Source organism: Stegostoma tigrinum, chromosome 12, assembly GCF_030684315.1.
Source record: "Stegostoma tigrinum isolate sSteTig4 chromosome 12, sSteTig4.hap1, whole genome shotgun sequence".
NCBI lineage: Eukaryota > Metazoa > Chordata > Chondrichthyes > Orectolobiformes > Stegostomatidae > Stegostoma > Stegostoma tigrinum.
The window spans coordinates 22004594-22024044 of NC_081365.1; the positions used below are offsets into that span (position 1 = coordinate 22004594).

The window sequence follows — 19451 nt, forward strand, 5'->3', positions numbered from 1 at the left end:
TGACTTCCAGCTGAGGTATAACAAGAGTCTTATACAAGTTCAACATTATCTCCTTGCTCTTTTGCTCCATGCTCCAATTAATAAAGCCAGAGACACAGTGTCGTTTACTTCCTGCTCCCTCCAACTGTTATACCACTTTCAATGATCTGTGCATATCTACAGCCTCTGCTCCATCAGCCCACTTAGAATTGGAGCTGCTATTTTATAATGTCTTCCAACATTCTTCCTTCCAAATTCATTACCTCACACATCTCTGCATTGAAACTTGTCGGCCATCATCTGCCCACTCCACCAGTTTGTCTCGGTATGCTGGAGTTTGCATTTCCTACAGTTGAGTCATCTGTACTTAGATTTGGTATATGGAGCGGGACTAGTGGCTGTGAAACAGTGTCCTGGCAAATTGTGAACTTCTTTGAAACAAGAAAGGAGATTAGAAAAAACAAATTGCAACAGCAAGTGGGTAGAAAAGAACTGAAGGAAGCAATAGCAATTAGAAGTGGTCTTACAGAAATTTCAAGCTATAGGCCAGGTCCTAGAAGATGGTTCCTCAGAGATGCTCTCCTGGTTTTACGAAATTCTGTTCTGTTAGAGATTATGGTGTGGATTCATTGATGTCCTGGAACCCTGATCATTGTACATATTTATAATTTCGATGGGAATGCATGAGTTGGGAAGAGCAATGATGTCCTGCACCAGAAGACACTGCCTCCAGACCCTAACTTGACTTGTGAACACATCTGAGATAGGATCAACTGTTTAATGTTAAATGTTCCAGCTATTTGACTTCACTTCAGCTTGAGTACAAGAATTTATGAAAATAAGGATGAGAATGAGACAGCACACAGCCTCCCTCTTCAGAGGGATCTTTTTGCCCCACTATCATCAAATAAGTAACTGCAAATCTATTAAGCAAGATTATACTCTCTTCTCACAGTTCACGGTTACTCTTTGAGCCAAGATTAAAGTAGGCTTTATAATCATTCCATTGTGACATTAAACAAGTGCTGGAGCATGTAGTTATTGAATAGACTCTGCATCTTTATTTCAATATTAGGCAAGGAATGTACAACATTGATCAGTAACCTACAAAGCCAACTAAACATTTCTCTGTTACTGTCTGTTCAAAGTATTCTGTTCATGTAATGAAACTTACACCCTTGCTATCAGTAGCACAATCAGTGTGCAATCAGTGTATCACAAACATGCTGTAAGGTTCATGCATGTGATGCCCCTACTCACCCCAGGGCAAACAGATAGAAGTGTCTCATATTTATTCTTCCTCCAGGCCTGTGAGGAAAGCCAAGGTCTTCACCTCAACTGCTGTTAGCTTCTATTAAATGCAGGGACTAAAACGACCATCTGATGATGAAATGTTTGGCTTCACTGTATACATGTATAATTGCTTTCAAATCCACCTCAGTCAGATTCACAAAAAGAAAGCTGACTGTTTCATTCATAATTGACTCTTTGCATTTCCCCAGTAACTTTAATTTAGCCCATTTGTATCGTGTTTCAGATATTCCAAAATGTTAAGAGGTTTATCTTAAAACTTTGGGCCAGTTTACTTTATGATTTTAATTTTAATTCCCTTTCTCCTTTTGCATCTTTTCCAAATACTGCAAGTGTGACCCCTATAACACAGGCAACGAACAAGACACTCATTGTCTCAGACAGGTGTTAGGTTTAAGTTGATCAGGAGCCAAGGCACAGATCTCAGCCAAATTTCTGAGCTAAAACATGCACCAACCATTTGGTGCTGCTGCAGCGCAGTCAGAGACTCAACAATTTAAAGCTTAACATATGTATGTTAATCAGGCATAGATGGTACCAGCAAACAGGCAGCTTCCTGGGCAAAAGTCTGCAGACTATCTGTAAAGGTCGGACCATGCTTATTTGGTTTCATCCATGCAATAGAGTTAAATGAGTCCCCTTCAAGCTGAGAGTATTAGTTCTGGGTCTCTGAACTACTCCATCAGTGGCATTACTAGTACGCTACTGACTCCATCATGTCACTTTATTTTTCTCTCTTTTGCAACTTAACCTTTCTATACAGTTTAGCTTTTAAGAAAATGATTGCAAGAATTTCTTTTCATAAATAGTACCAACATCATTAACTGAATAAATGGTCTTCATTGAATCTCAGAATAATGTGTTGAAGGTTACAGCCCTGAAACTACTATCAGTGGATCCAGGTATGAACTGAACAAACTCATTTGACAGAAATTCTTTCTAATAGAGATGCTAACCCATTTTCAATAAATTGATGAATAGCTCTGGCACAATAATAGAGAAGAATTGCAGACAAATATTTGCGCGATACAACAAAATCAGGATCTGATTCAGTTTAATTTGTGCAACACATCCTGCAAATGCCAAATATATTTGGAGTTCAACTCTGGAAGTGAAAGTGAGTCACTGAAACTGTCCTATTGGTGGAGATTAGTTACATTTCATACCAAGACAAGAGCAGGTGTTTACACAAAGTCTTCAACTTTTCAAACACTTGTAAAACCTTAAGGCAGGGTTTGCCAAAGTGAGATCAGGATCTCAAGTGGGATTGCAAGCTATACTTTTGTGGTCACAAGCTCTGAGGTAGTAATAGCCAACCCTCCTATTCCTGCCCTCATAAACCCTTTCCTTCGCCATGCAATCCCCTCCACCTGCCAAACACACCACTGACCGAGGGATCATGACAAATTTCAAGTCTTGAAATGGGATGACAGTGGGAAAGAGTTTGGGAACCACTGTCTTCAGATGTCCCAGGGTGCTTTACTGCTATCTAAATATTTTAGAAGAAACCAAAAAAGAACTGCAGGTGAGACACTCGACAAGAAACTTTAACTCTGATTTCGCTCCATAGATGCTGCCAGATCTGCTAGGTTTTTCCAGCAATTTCTGATTTTGTTTCTGATTTCCAGCATCTGCAGTTTTTTGGGTTTTTTTTTGCTTGGTATTGAGTCATGGCTGTACAGATTGACGTGAAGTGTCAGCACAAAAGACACAGAATAAGGATGAAAAACAAATCTCCACACTGTGTTTGCGATTCATTGAATGAACAGTGCGATGTGCCCGAGTGTCATATAGACCATAAGACCCAGTTCCAATTTCTGGTGCAGTGCTGAGTTAGCTGAACTCAATGAGAACAGTTGTTGGCTGCTGTAACTAGTTTCAACACTCCTATTCTGGAAGTGGGAAAAAAATTAGCCAGAACTTTCTGATTGCAATCCAAACCTCTGCTGGGAAGTGTGCATGCAGAAAGGATGAGGCTTGGCTACATTGTCCTCCGCTACAAAATAGCCTGCCAACATTCACTGATAACTTGAGAAATGAACACTTGGATGCAGTGTCAGGGCACTGTAAGACCCATATCCCAGCAAAGTTAGCTCCTTTGTCAAAAATGACTTAGGGTTGGGGGGCAAGGGGTGGTGGTCAGGGTGGGGGTGACAGGTGGTGGGGGTTGGGATTTACTTCTCAAGCCCATATGCTATCAAAAACAGTAAATGTGCAATCTTATCAAAGATCCAATATATTCAACACCACAGTGATCACAAAAACAGAGTGCAATACAGTACATTGCTTTAAACACTTATTGAAAAACAAAACGTGGCTTGTTACACTGAATTTCCTGTAACCCTGAAGTTATGATGTGCCATAATAATACATTGCTTTTTTTTCCATAAATGTATTTGTCCAACTGGTACAAGTAGCTTGCTTTAATTTAGATAACTGTTGCAAGTCTATTCATAAAAGACAATAGCAGTTTTACAATAAATCTGCTCCTTTTACTCTTCTTACATATGATTTAAATTATCCAATTTGAAGTCAGCACAGTGAAAATATTAGTTTCAAAACTACTTCTCTGTTCAAATAAAAAAACCCTACAGATAAAATCTGAATCCTTTTATTAAGACATTTTTAAAATATTCTGAAAACTCAAAACATATTGAGACTGAATAAGCAATACAAAAAATGTGTATGTTATCTTGTCAGAATTAAAAAAGAATGTATTTTCCAAATTATCTCTCCTCTCCTAACAGTGTGGATTCTTACTGTTTCATTTGATGGGTGCCAGCAGCTCTATGCTACTAAGACCAAGTTAAATATGAATGAGTAAGTCCATATGGTTCATTTTAACTCATGGATCTTGAAAGAAACTGCCCTTCAGACCCCAACACAGCATTCATAGTTTCATACCATTTGGCCCATCGTGTTTGTGCGAGCTTTTTGCTAGAACAATCTAAAAGTAACCTCATACTCTCAGTTTAGACTCTGGCCTCCAGCAATCTGAAACTTCTTCCAGTTCAAATGTATTTACTCTTCCCTCATGCAATGCAAATACTTCAATTTCTTCCTGTGATAAAGCATTCAATGCTGTCTAAATGGACATCAGCAAGGCATTCAACAAGGTTCTGCATGGTAGACTGGTTAGCAAGGTTTAATCACATGGAATCCAGGGGGAGCTATTCAATTGCATAGAAAATTGGCTTGAAGGTGGGAGACAGAGAGTGGTCGTACAGCACTGGAGGCCTGTGGCCAGCAGTGTGGCACATGGATCGGTGATTGGTCCACTGTTTTTGGTCATTTGTTTAAATGACTTGGATATGAAAATAGGAGGTCTGGTTACTAAGCCTGCAGTTAATACCAAAATTGGAGGTGTAGTGGACAGTGAAGAAGGTCACCCCAGAGTACAACGGGATCTTTATCAGATGGACCAGAGGGCTGAAGGTTGGCAGATGGTGTTTAATTTAGATAAATGTGAGGTGCATTTTTGAAAGGGAAATCAGGGCAGGACTGCAGCCCTGGGGCACGTGGCCGAACAAAGGGGCCTAGTTCCTTCAAAGTGGAGATACAGGTAGATAGTTGATGAAGGCAGCATTTGGTACACTGGCCTTCACTGGTCAGTGCATTGAGTGAGGGAGTTGGGACATCATGTTGTAGGACATTGGTGAGTCCACTTTTAGAATATTGCATACAATTCTGGTTGCCCTTCAGTAGGAAGGATGTTTTTGAATTTGAAAGGGTCCACAAAAGATTAACAAGGGTTTTGCCAGGGTTGGAGGGTTTGAGCTATAGGGAGAGGCTGAATAGGCTGGGGCTTTTTCCTGGAGTGTCAGAGACTGAGGGGTGACCTTATAGAGGTTTATAAAATCATGAGGAGCATGGATATGGTGAGTAGCCAAGGTCTTTTTCTCAGGCTAGGGAAGTCGAAAACTAGTGGGCATAGATTTAGGGTGAGAGGGGAAAGATTTAAAAGGGTCCTGAGAGACAACTTTTTCAAGCAAAGGGCAGTGAGTGTACGAAACAAGTTGCCAGAGGAAGTGGAGGACGCTGGTACAATTACAACGCTAAAAAGTCATCTGGATGGGTATGTGAATGGGAAGGGTTTAGAGGGATATGGGCCAAATGCTGTAAATGGGACTAGATCAGTTTAAGACAACTAGTTGATGTGGATGAGATGGACCAAAGGGTCTGTTTCCGTGCTGTATAATTCTATGACTCTAGATAAGAACTGTTTCTAACTGACTTCAAAACAAGAGAAAATCACTTTTCCTTGTTCATCCATCAAAATCCTTTACGAATACAGAAACCTCTTAACTCCAATTCTATCTTTTTTCCATTCTGGTGGGAATGACCCCAATATCCAAATGTCTCTTTAAAATCAGATTTTTGCGTCCACTAACCGAGTTGACATTCTTTCTAAGCACCCATTGTGAATGCACCTTTCACTGTTAGGGCCCCATGCTTATTATCCTTTTATTACAATTTAAACTTTGGGGGTGGTGAATTAGTGGGTTTGGGGGAGGATGGGGATGGCGCGGGTAACAGTTGTCAAGGTGATATAAAGAGAATAGCTGCGTTAGGAAGACACCCCAAATGTATTCCTGCTCCAGGACAACATTCTTGGGCATGGGCTGGGAAAGCAGATCGCCTGTGTGTTGCTTGGAGAAGGCTCATGAACTAACATTGTTCATATCTGATTATGGGTCTCACAACAGGGTCAAGGGCAAGAAAAGTGCTACCTTTGGCTTGTGCAAATCTGCCGGAAGGGTCTCCTCTTGGCTACAAGAGCCTAATGATGCCCCTTGAATACCTTTAGCTTTACCAAAGTGCACGGAAGAATTGTACCCTTGGTGTGGGCATCTAGACATGGAATCTTCCCAGACCATACACCACGTGGCATTGATGAGAAACTTGGAAGAGTTGCAAGGGATTGGCAGTAAGGAGGTTCCTGCTGTCAAAAGCAAAAAATCCCAGTTATCAACTGAGTGTGGATGATGAAATCATTTTCTTGCTAGTGAGCTGCAAGAGCTGCAAGTGTGTAGAGACACCTTTATTATTGCACTTTCTTGTCTCATTGACATACAGTTTCCCATTCTCCTGCTCACTGACCAGAAACTGGACAGGGACAATTCCCAATGTGAACGCTGGAACAATATTTGGGCAACTCTAGTTGACAGCTTGCTTCTCTGGACCTCCATCAGGCACCAACATCTCAGGGCTTGCTCCATGGGTAGCAGGCACATGCATCCCCATCCACCTTAACCCCCTGGTCCCAGGAGGCGAAGCTGAGTACTAATTACCCTCTGTGTGACGTGTCTAGGGAAAATAAAGCAAACCACTCCAGGACAGTTACAGGCTGCCAGAGCTTCTCTGTGGCATCCCTGCCTCTTTTGAGTCCAACCCTGAGACTGGACAGTCAAGGAACCTGCTCCCCTAAAGTGACCAAACAAGTTGAGCACCGGACTGCAATTCCGTCCATCACACCCCAATGGCAGGTGGTAAGAAGAGGAGATGTTCCTGGTTAGCCATTTGAAGGAAACAATGTTAAAATCTCCACCATCACTACCCATAGTTCTGGACTACAACATACATGTTGCTGCAGCAACTCAGACTCTTTTAGTGAATTGTTAACAGTAGGACAGCTAAAATGGAATCAGGGACTCATCCATACCTTGCAGGCTATAAAAAGCCAATCTATTGGTCACCCAGCTTGTTGAACGGATCAGTCCCACCCCACAATACAGCCAGGGTTCAAGTGATACAAAAATGACTGAAAATGTACAATTCCTGTGAACGTTAATACTTTTGGAGTTGGGATAACACAGTCAGGTTCAGGGAGGACAGGATTGTACTTGAGTCTTCCTGGTCATGAACCCATTTGAATGGAAAGGGGGGGATGTACTTAAAAGAAGACAGTCAATGCAAGGCAGCACAAAGCTTCATAGAAAATTCTCAACTTAATCCATCAAAACAAGGTATCAAATTAAATCGCTTACGTATAATGAGAATAAAGTGTCTGACGATTTGAGTTGGAGACAAAGCCACCTTTTATCTGCCAACCTGTGTGATGTGGTGGCCAATTGCTGCCACAACCAGGTAACAACCTGTTTGGTTGAGTTATTGAATCGGCAGGTGCTTTTGCTTCAATGCATTAGCAGAAACAGCAGGCTGGCATTTAACACAAGCTCCACTTGTCTCAGCACGCATCAATGAAAAGTCTATGTTGTATGGAAATTTTGTCCCACAGTTACTTCCAATTGCTTTATTCAGAATACCAAAAGCAATGATTTAGTTATATAATGACAATAAATAGATTTCAATGAGAGAATAAATAATAGTATTGAATATAAATTACAAAACTATGAACATGCAGCCAGTCATGGGTGGAACTTACTGCAGTTGACTGAGGTCTTGCCCGCTGGCTAGGGAGCTTTGCTTTTCTCAGGAAGGCCAGTCATATAAGGTGTCACTTAATGGTCAATGGTGGGCCTTCCCAGGGATTAAAGACAGTGAGAGCTTAAGTTCCACCAGCAATAGTTGTTCTTCATTGCTCAGCAGCGCCTCCGACAAAGTGGTGGTTACTGTCTGTACTGCACCAACCTTATCATAGTCATAGAATCCCTTCAGCGTGGAAACAGGCCCTTCGGCCCAACAAGTCCACACCAAGCCTATGATAACCTGAGACCCAAATCCGTGAGAGAGCCACAGGTAAGTGATGGCTGAAGGGGAATCGCAGGGTAATGTTCACGTGGCAGCGGGGTAGCAGCTCGTGTGGCCCATGGCCCTCCGAGGGCTTCCTGGTGCTGTGTCCCTCAATCGGACACTGGGGGCTTTTGAAAAAGCAACCCCTCCTGGACGCTTGACGTTTTGTTTTCGTTTGGGCTCCCTGCATGGTGATATCTCACACCCGCAGTGAGGCGAGTTGCCTAATTGAGCATTCGTTGCCGACTAAAGATTGGTTGAAGGTTGGGGGGGGGGGGTTGCGGAATGCCATCCTTGAGCTTAATTGAGGGAAAAGCAGGAAGACACCAGGGCCACCGACCACCATGCTCCCACCTGATTAAATGTCTCTGCCACCAATCTCAGTGGGGGTGGAGTGCGGGGCGTAGGTACACTAAACTGAGGCCTATATTTGTGAATCATACATCTTCTGTTATAGGCTGAATTTCACATGCATACAGATTACATAAATACAAATATACACACATAAGGCTGTAGGTTGAACACCTAATCCAATAGTTAAGCAGCAAAATAATACAGCTTGTAGTAAAATGTGTACAGGTTGTGGAACAGGTTCCTTCAATCTGCCAGCTGATTCTTAGGCAACATGTGTAATCATGTTCCTACTGTTCAGCCATACCTTTGATATGATAGAAGCACTGAATAAGGTGAAGAAGCTGTTCCTATACTGCAGCAGTTTATCACTAAGAGACAAAGACACAGTGAAAGTTCGGTTTAGGGTAACTCAACTGATTCAAGTATCAAAGGATAGTCTGGAGCCAATTGAAACAGTCAAATTCCTTAATAGAGGAGAGGATTAAACACTCTCCACCAAAATTTGAAAATCACAGTAAAATTATATTAAACTGTAGTTTAGTCAACTTGTTAGTAGCCTTACTCTTTGCTTCATATGTTTACTCTGAATTTACAAAATAAAATTGCTGTTTTATTCTGTAGACACTGTAGCTAGCACCTGCACAAGGCTCAAATGAGGTTTTGCATTGATACTGGAATAAGTCCAATAAACTAAGAGCTAGTCAGTCACCTCTACCGCAGCAACTTATATAAATACATCAGTGTGAATACACGATGGAATTCAAGGGAGTGTGCTTGAATGTGATTAACATCAGAGTCTGAATCTTAGTGCTCTGCAGCCATGTGTCACTTCACTAAATGCATTCTGATCTTGGTCAGCTGTGTGTCTGTAGTTTAAGGGTTTTCATGTTCACTTAACATACAAAATGTCACTGGTTTGAAAGTTGATAGGAATATTTAGAGGTTCTTGAAGCCCTACCTCTGGGCCAGAAGGTCAGGATTCAAGTCCCACCTTCAGGATGCGATCACCTTAGAGGTGTGTTGTAACATGTCCGAACAGGCCGATTTGAAAAAGTAGGAATTGTGTTTGGGTATTTCTTTGAATTTGTCTCTGTTCCACTGACATTATTTTACTGAAAGTGTATCAGAAACCTCATTTACACTTGCTTCCTGAACATCGGATAGAGAAATACCAGCAAAGCAGAGGAATTTCCTTACTATGTGTTTGTATACTGTTAAATCTACTGTGACATTTTCATGAGCAGTTTCAACCCAGCTTCTGTAGGTTGAGTATTCATCAAACTTCTTTGGAAGGTGGCAAGAGTGGGGAATGTAAAAGGGGCCAATGTAGCTGCATTTACAATGGTGAAATAATTAGCACTTGCTGTTATTATGGGGTAAATGTGGCAGCAATTTCTGATGGCTGCATATGTGCAGTTAAAGTTGGGAATCCACATGCTGCTGTCAGTGATATCTTGCCTTTGGTTAGGATGCCTTACTGAAGTCCTCGCTGATAGACTTGGCATTGAAATGGCAGCAATACGGTCCATGTGCAATACTTCACCAATAGTTCTGTACTTTAGACAGCTAACAAAGCTCAGACTAATGTAGGACAAAGTGAATTTTTAATAACTTATTAAGTAATAATCACTTTCTCTACATTGGTTAAAATCTAATTTTTACTTCTTAATTCATACTTCCAGGTTTGAACACTGTGCCTGAGTTTACTGCTGTGCAAGTGAATTGGTTTATGAATGAGTTAAAATCTGGTTTACCAGTGCGCCTCAGTGAGACTTTTGATCTGACGAGTTAAACAACTTTGCTGCTTCTAGCACAGATCCTTTAGAGATAATGCTGCTGAAACAATGCCCGATGACAGGGCTTGCATGAAACTTTGCAGAGTGAGTAGTGAGTGTTGTTCCTGCTTTGGGAACAGAATATGAATGCAGGAGGGAACACTTTTCAGAGATCAGAGGCTGAGGAGTATGGCTGGGAAAATGAGAAGGAGCTTTACTCCGTGTTTAACAGAATTAGTCTAATACCCAAACTAGAAGAACAATCATTTCCCAACTTGATCAGTCTGAAATTTGCCAGATAGTAAAAATCCCTGGGTAGAAATGAAGGTTGGAGGTATTGCTGTCAGATTGGTTATGATGAATTGATCTTTCCAGGAATACAATAGTTTCATTCTTTAATTGTGAGTAACTTGATAAGAGCATATGAGGTTTTTGTTATCTACAAGGTTTCTACTCTCTATGTAGGCTAAATGATCATTCAAAATTTGAGGAATTTGGTAAAAATTTAAACATAAAGCACTGGAGAAACTTAGTAGGGTGTCTGACAGTGTCTGCAATGAGAGAAACAGATTTGTCAATGTTTCAAGTCCAGTGTGAAGCTTCTTCAGAAATGATGAGAGAAGCAGAAAAGTGATGACTTTATACTTTAGAAAACTGCTCTCAGGAAACCAGGGACACTGTAGTGTGAAACACTGTAGCTGGCCTAAGACAGATGACAATCATAAAGGCAAGATGGTGCTCTAAAATGGCAAGTGACCAGAGGTCAGTGTACTTCTTGCAGGCAGAGCCAGAGGAGTTCTGCAAAGCAGTTACCCTGTCTGTGTTTGGTCTCCCCAGTGTCAAGGAGAAGTGTTGTGAGCAGGAAATACACTGGACTAGATAGAAAGAAATACAGGCCCAAAGCATTCCTTTCAGGTGACACAACAATTGATTGGCACTTCATTCAATCTAGTCAAATATATTCACTGCTCACAATGTGGTTGCTCTACACTGGACAGACCAAATGCAGGCCAACTGATCACTTTGCAAAGCAACTCCACCTAGACCAGCAGCTGAATTTCCAGGCGCTTGCCATTTTAATCCATCAGCGATTTCACATTTCTGTCCTCTGCCTGATGTAGTGTTCTAGTGAAGTCCGAAGCAAGCTGGAGGAACAGCACCTCATTTTCTGCTTAAGCACTTCACAACCTTTTGGAATCAACATTGCGTTTAACAATTTCAGACCTTGAACCCTCAGTTTGTTTCCTCCACCTGTCTCAATCCTCACAATGTCTGGTTTTCTTAGTTTAGCTTTCTGCAGACCTGGCCCATGTTCTCCTATTAACACCTACTCTAAACCCATCTCACTTTGCTACAACCATTAACACTCCCTTTGTCTTTTGTTCTGTGACATGTTGGATATTTAACCTCCCTCACTCTCCAACCTTTTCTTCTGTTCTACTTATTCCTCTTCACTTGTTTCTCAGCATAATACCCATCACTTTTCTCTCTTTAGTTTCAAAGAGTCATATCAGACTCAAAAAGCAAACTCTTGTTGCTTTCTCCACAGATGCTGCCAGATCAGCTGAGTTTCTTCAGCATTTTGTGCTTGTATTTCCAATATTCAGCATTTTGAATAAATAAGAGCAATTGAGTCTTGGGGATAGAAATTACATTTGATAAAGCTTTCGTGGCAACATTTAACACACACTTATCAAATTCCTTTCCATGAAAGTAACGGGGAAAGGTATTCCGTAGGAGTATATGCATGATAAAAATCACTAATGGTAATTTCTACCCATCACCTTTCAGGAAATACAATTGATGAGATATATCATGAAAGCTGCAGTTATTATAAGAGATCATAAAGCTACATTAAAAAAAGTAGTTCAACACAGTAACTCAAAAAAAAAGAATTATCAGAGAATCTAGTCTTTCCGTGCCTCAATCTGCATAGCTCTGAAGTACCTACCTTGAATTTGGCTTGGTGCCTGAGGATTAAAGGCAGTTGTGGGATTCAGTGAGGGCCGCGGGTTGGGAGCGGTAGTGGGGTGATGAGGGCTGAGCCTCATGGCCGAGCGACGTAGCTGCTCTAATTCACTGAGCCGTTCTGAGAAGGCCAGGCTGGCATTTTTACTCTGCTCTTCCAACTTCTGTCTATGTCCTGCAGGACACAGGAAAACATTCGGTCTTACTTTAAAGGAAAAAGGAAAATAACGTCTCGATCATTTGTGCTGAATGATTAGAACTTCAAACAAAGATTTTGCTGAAAAATCAGTTCCAATTTTTTTCTTTTTTACTCTAGCTTTCTTTCATTCCTTCAATACTCATGAAAATGATTTTTTAAATATACTTCCTGTGAATTTGGCTCATTTACTGTATGACTATTCTTTGGCTTGAATTGGCAAACATTGCCTGGATCTTTTAAAACTTGAAAAAAAACATTAAATCCAGTTTTCATATAAGGATGCGTGGAAAAAAAAATCAAGATCACATACCACTTTATCGGGGAAAAAAGCTATTATCTCCCTACCCACCATTTTCCTTTTGCTGTTGTTTTAATTTAAGGAGACAGGATTGTGTCATACGATGATGAGGGGGAAGGCTCTGAGTCATGACCCAGCCAGTTTACACATTGCCAGAATTCAGGTGTTTTTCTGGGCATCCTCCAAAACCAAGAATGAGTGAGAAAAAAGAAACGTCTGTTCAGATATTTGGTCTGGCATAATCCAAATCAGAATCTGGGAGGGTCCGGATTCAGAACTGAGTTATTAAGCATCTGGTTCCCAGTCAATACACGAGTGTGAGCTTGACAGACATCTTTATTTTTCCATGTCAATATTATAAGAATTAAACATTTTGCTCCAGCGGAATCCAGGTCCATTCCCTGCAGTGAATGAGATCTGCTGGGTTGCTCTGGATAGCTAAAATGGGCTACATAACAGACGTAGAGGAGACGGTGTAGGGGATAGTTTTGGCAGATTTGCTCCAGCAGGGATTGCTTGTTGCAATCTGGAAACAAATTGACGAGGTGCACAGGCCTCTTTGGACCTCTCCATCAGACACAGGAAGGCCCTATGCCAAACAGGCTTCCCTTATACCTTGTGTCAGTGATAATGGGAACTGCAGATGCTGGAGAATCCAAGATAATAAAGTGTGAAGCTGGATGAACACAGCAGGCCCAGCAGCATCTCAGGAGCACAAAAGCTGATGTTTCGGGCCTAGACCCTTCATCAGAGAGGGGGATGGGGTGAGGGTTCTGGAATAAATAGGGAGAGAGGGGGAGGCGGACCGAAGATGGAGAGAAAAGAATATAGGTGGGGAGGAGAGTATAGGTGGGGAGGTAGGGAGGGGATAGGTCACTGTCCTCTCCCTACCTCCCCACCTATACTCTCCTCTCCACCTATCTTCTTTTCTCTCCATCTTCGGTCCGCCTCCCCCTCTCTCTCTATTTATCCCAGAACCCTCACCCCATCCCCCTCTCTGATGAAGGGTCTAGGCCCGAAACGTCAGCTTTTGTGCTCCTGGGATGCTGCTTGGCCTGCTGTGTTCATCCAGCTTCACACTTTATTATCTTGTATTCTCTTATACCTTGCATTGCTCTGGGACAAAGGATGGGAAAAAAATATGATTACGTGCATGGCGTTCTGCCATTTGCATGGCATTCCAATAGGCATTTTCGTATAGTAGGTGCCCTAGTAGGAATTAGGTAAGTGGGTTGATAGTTGAGTGGTTTTGAAAGCTGACTTTGCCTCTCCTTGTCAAGTTGCATCAAGGAGACGGGTTAAAGGTCACAACATCAAGCTTGCAGTTCCTGTTTGCCATACTCCAGACACCACATGCTATCTAAACCAAATATCAGTCTTACTCTTTAAAATAAAGCATAAAAAAGCGAATGCTTTCATTTGGATTACATGGAAACACTTTTGATGAATATAAACTAACACAGCCACAGTACCTGCAACCTCTTAATGGACAGACCCTAAGGCAAGGTCAGGATTCTTACCACTAACCCGAATAGCAACTGCTCTTTCAATTTACTCACTCAATCTTTACCTAATAAAAGTTCCACTCCATTCTCTTAAAGGAGCACTGAATCACATTAGCAACAGAATAATATGATCTCCATTACCTGATGCAATACCTCTCTCCTGAGAAAATTTTGTATTTTGCAGCTTACTGTGAAAATCCAATGATAGTCTGTTTGTATAACTTTTTTTTAATCTCTTCATTGGCTTCATGATAAATGTACACAGTGGCCTGATTTCTTTGTGTGTGAAGTCAACCCTTTCTCTACGTAATTTTTAAATATTTTCTTCCTTCTCCCCTTTTCTCTTTCTGAAGGCATGTACTCATAAGGTCCACAAGTAGGTAACATGCAGCCCGTCATTCCCTTGCTTAACTGTGCAATCTTACGTAAAATCTGGCACTTGGCGATAAGAAGGTTATTTGACCAAAACGTTTCATTAGGTTTCCGCCCCTATGTATTCTGTGAGATTTAACTGGGTGGCGTTATGAAGGAGGAAAATGGTCCGATTTAATTTTCTTTACTGGAGATCACTGAAGCAAATATAAAGCCACTGTTGCCTTGGCTTGCATCAGCTAACTTAGTATCAGCCAGAGATCAAACTTGAGATCTTCCTGGTCTGGAAGGCTCAGTACTGTTCTTGGTGGTAAAATTATCCACTGGGCCATATCTCAGTCATATCTGTTGTAAGTGCCTTGCTCTCAATTTGTTAACTGTCACTTAACTTCTGTTAAAATGGCACCTCCCTGTGTTGACTCATTTTTCTTTGCCATGAGGTCTGTTCTATCTAGCACTTTTTACTCAACGTCTTTTATACAATGGTGATGACAAATCTGAAAAGGAGAAAGTAATGGCCAATATATTTGGTGCAGAACTAATGATAAGGCAATCAGCGCTTACTGACATCATGGATTAAATCAACATCGTCTTCAAGCATTCCCCCAAGTCCAGTAAAATACAAAAGTCTGAAATGCACAAATCACAAACTTGCTGTTTGATTGTGCCTCTTATCTTTGTCTTTCTCCATCTCATTCTTTTCCCCTCACTTTATTTTCCTTTCTGTGCATGACTGTGCATTGATTTTGATAGGGAAGACCTAAATTTAGCAGGCAAAATTTTTCAAGCAAAATGGAGGCAGGATATTGTGCAGACAGGATGCTAAAGTCTCTGATATTGATGACAGGTAAGGATCTAGCATTGTCCTACACTCTTTCCATTTTCCCTCAGATAGTTTCCATGTCCTACAGGGACTAGAGGGACATGTAGATCTGGCAGGAAATGGGTTATGATGACTTAAAAGCAAGTATGAACATTTTTAACCATAGTTTCCCATTAGGCACAGGGTTTCCACACTGTGTCTGCATCCAGCCAGAGTTGTCAAAGTGACAACATAGTGGGAAGAGCTTCTGTAAAGAAATTGGTAACTGTAATGGTTGTAATCAATTGCACTGTGGACCTCTAGCCATGATTGATTGAGAAGCTGTTTTTGTTCTTTGTGTGAGCTATTTACAGCAGCAGCAGCATGCACCATTTGCTCCTGAACTACACATCCCTTCACAAAGCAGAGAGGATGGAGGTCCAGATCCAGCTGGAAAGAGTTGAGATCCTGTCAAAGGTTATAGCAATAGAGGATCAGCCCCCTGCCACCAGCTTATGCACCTCAAGAAGCTCAGGCTCTCTCTGCAAGTCGCTGCTGACACATGCAGTCTCCTAGAAGAAGACCTCCATCCCACTGGGGCAGGGCGGAACGCAGTGTCAGTGACCACTAAAGTCCTTATCACTGGAGGATCACCCATCCCCATCTCCTGCTTTCCCTGAGTCCCTAACTCTCCCCAAAGCTGCAGAGAAGGACAGAAAGTACAGAGGTTGTGAGTGTGAGAGGTAGATTGTGTGGAACACAGGCAAGGAAAACAGTAGTTGAGGGTGAGCTGAGGGCCGGTGAAAGAGGCAAATAGGATGAGGATGAGCATCAACGTTGGATGTTGAAATGTGGATGTACGATGCCTGGAGGGCAACAGGAACTAACTGCAAGGTTAGTTATCCAGAGGAAGCCTGTGCATGACAATGTTGGGCAAGTCAGAGGGTGGGATTTGGCACCTAGAAGTGTAACGCCATACCCCCGTGAGGTCCTGGGTCGTCTTGCTATGCTGGCTCTAGATTGAAAGGACTGCATTTCTTTGGCTATTTCCAGCTATGTCTGTTGGTTAGAGATATTTTCCTTCCTTTCTCGTCTCGATGGGAGAGTTCACCTCACTGCAGTCTTTCAGATTCCAAAGCAGGACTTTGGGATGGTGAAGAGGAGGAGATGTTGGGGACACGACCATCAACATCTCAGCTATCCTCTTCATTGCCACACAGTGCAATATCAACTATCCAACTGAAGACCAGCCCTTGTAAGTCAGGTTTTGAACCCTTTAATTAGAGGACACCCTGGACAGAATGGTGCATTAGACACCGACCTCCCTGACTGGCTGGGAAACTTGGAAGTGGGATATTAAGACCAGACCTCCACAGTAGAGCCTTGGCACAACTTGCTGATGAGTTGAATACGATTCCTGTCTGCAATGGTGCCGTTGCTCTAACTAGGATAAGTCTATTAACAATGCGTATCTCAGTCAGGATTCTTCAATCTGATTGGGTGAAGTGCCACCTGTCATCCTCCCTGCTTTGACACATTTAGAATACCTATAGAGTGTGACGTACCAAGAAAGATCTTAAAATACCTGCATTTCTAATCAAAAGACCATGAAAGGACTGTGGCCACTTGCATATGCAAAGAACAGTGAGTCAGAATCCTTCATTGCTCACTGCAATATCTGGAGAAGTTCTCCTTTATGTCGGCAGCAAACAATCATCACCATGGAGAAGCGAGGATTCCACAATCATTGTGCTGTTCTAAGCAGGAGTATCAAAAAGGCAGGAAGTGTGGCGCCTTCAAATGCAAAATTCTTTGCTGTGTGTGGGTGTACATGATTGTAAAACTAAAACTGGAAGTTCTCAAATATCAGGCATTACTCAATCAAAGGGATGCTATTTGCTAAAGTCAGTTGAAATTAAGACCTTTCCTTTCCTGAGGTGTGGTGAGTCACCAGAAATTGTGTCTCAGTCCAGCGACTCTCAATCCTGAACAGACATGCTTTTCTTCCATGTTGAATACAGACTTGAAAAAAACAGTCAGGTCTGATTTGTGAATCAGTGCTGCCTATTGTAGCAAAATGTATGTCTTATGGGCGGTGTGTCTTCAAAGCTGTGCTGAAGCCTAAGGTTCCCATGCAAGATATGCACAGGTTGGCCCCTTTTAGTTACTATGTAAAAAGCTTTAAAGGTTGAGCCTGTTGTTTCAAATTAGTTGATAACAGTTGAAATTGCCTCAAGTTACACTTTTTCCTCCCTCATCACTGTGTGGGGCAAAAAAAAGCACCTGAGAGATTCTTGAGGCTCCATTTGAAACAGTGATTTTGAGATTAAATAGTACTTGTTGAACAGTCCCAAGTGTACTTAGAATTATGCCAATATCAGTTTAAGATTATCAATCACACTTTCAATATGGATCACTTACACTTGTTAGAAGCTAATTATGGTCCCTCTTCTCTGTGAGATGAGAGAACTTGCCTGGTGATGCACCTTTTTTTGAATTAAATAGAGTGAGGAGTAACATTAGTTCCCTATGCGTTCCTCATGACAATGCCTTGACCAATTGGAGCCAACTTGCAAAGCAGTTGGCACTCTTTCATCAACATTTCTGCTCCCTTTGAAATGAAATACACTTGCATCTGGCCTGACAAATGTAAGGCAAAGGATTTCATTTATATCTCTTTTCTCAGCACTTCTCAAGTACCATATGACCAATTGGCTATATATTCATTAATAACTATATGGGCATAGTGGATGAATAAAAATGAAATTAATTTTCAGAATTAACCTCTTGAATGTAAAAAAAAATGTTTGTGGGCCTTCTATTCTCCAAGTGGGTCTTATTTACTGATTATCGTGCATGTTTGGGATTAATGGCTTTTCACATAAACACTCAGAATATTTTTTTACATTATATGCAACAGCCTTTACTTGGACTGCAGCCATCATTGAGTTTGAGCAGTGATGTACACAAGTCTCAACACTATCTCAGCAAGTCACTTATCAGTTGTATGTGTTATAAATGTAGTTATAAAGGATTTGGCACATATTGGCAGCATTGGGATTTTGCAATCTGAGACAAACTGGCCCATGACAGCAATAGTTTGCTGGGACTAGATTCAGCATTTCTAGAATACCAGTAAAGAGAAAGATTCAGCTACCTTAAACTAAGCAGTTAAAACTTGCCTTGCATTAATACATTCTTTGCATTTTTAGGGTGGCACTGAGTTGTAAAGAAATTAATTGGTATTATAATCCTTTTGGTACAATGTAGCAACTCAACAACCTTTACTCGCTTAACACGGAGCAAAGCGCATGATGAGTCTGTATTGAAACATTGAGCACAGAATATTATACACCCATCACACAGTCACTTAATTTTCCATCCATTGCAATTAATGGTAAGAAAATTCAGTGGGCTTCTTAAAATTGGATGGGTTAGACAACAGAGATGTGATTCTCTGTCTTAATACTCTGATATACACTTGCAGTTTCCACTACTCAATGTGCAGAGCACAAATAAAGAAACTTATGTCGTAACTTATTTATCCACATGTTGTCTGTGATGCAGCCTCTAAAGGAGATGCTATTATAACAGGTTATTCATATTGCTGCAACAACGATTGTACATGATAAGTCACTTCACTCAGCCAAAGTCCAGTTTTGGGTGTGAAGTTCCTCTGTTCAATATTTCCACAAACACCTTTAATGCTCTTCATAAGACATGCACACATTTAACCAATGTGTTACAGATGTTGCACATTAGAAATTTAATTCTTTGCTTTTGTTGTTCAAGTCAAACTACTCTACAAGAGCAGTGAGAATAGAAAAGGTCAACAGCTTTCAGTCTTTTACAGATTATGCAGTGAGATATTTGGCCAGAAATAACGATTAAATATAATTTTAGAAGCTTGCACTGAACTTGCTTGGTCAAAATAGGAAAATCATAATGGGAGCAGGGAATGGAAGAGCAGGGAAATTGAGAGATCTAGCGAGGTCTGGGCTACATTTGTGAGCAATGTGAGTATTGATTTCAACAATGAAATGTGAATTGGGTCCATTTGTGTCTTGGATGAAGTGAAATTAGGTTGATACATTGATTCCACCACACCTGATGTCCAAATTTAACTGTAGAAAGGAATTCAGTGACTAAGGTGTTAGGCTATACTTTTCACCCTTTAAAATATACAGTGTGATTT

At 41.3% G+C, this 19451-nt stretch overlaps 1 protein-coding gene across 2 annotated transcripts in view; it reads right to left on the reverse strand.

Annotated features, from left to right (window-relative positions):
• runx1 (RUNX family transcription factor 1) overlaps positions 1-19451 on the reverse strand; it is a 215778-nt gene that overhangs the window by 26877 nt on the left and 169450 nt on the right. The window contains exon 6 of one of the 2 annotated variants that reach the window (XM_048541506.2): positions 12064-12255. The exons of the other annotated variant lie outside the window; for it this stretch is intronic. Within the exon in view, the coding sequence (XP_048397463.1) occupies positions 12064-12255 (192 nt within the window). The remainder of the gene's footprint in view (positions 1-12063; positions 12256-19451) is intronic. 2 annotated transcript variants of the gene reach the window in all.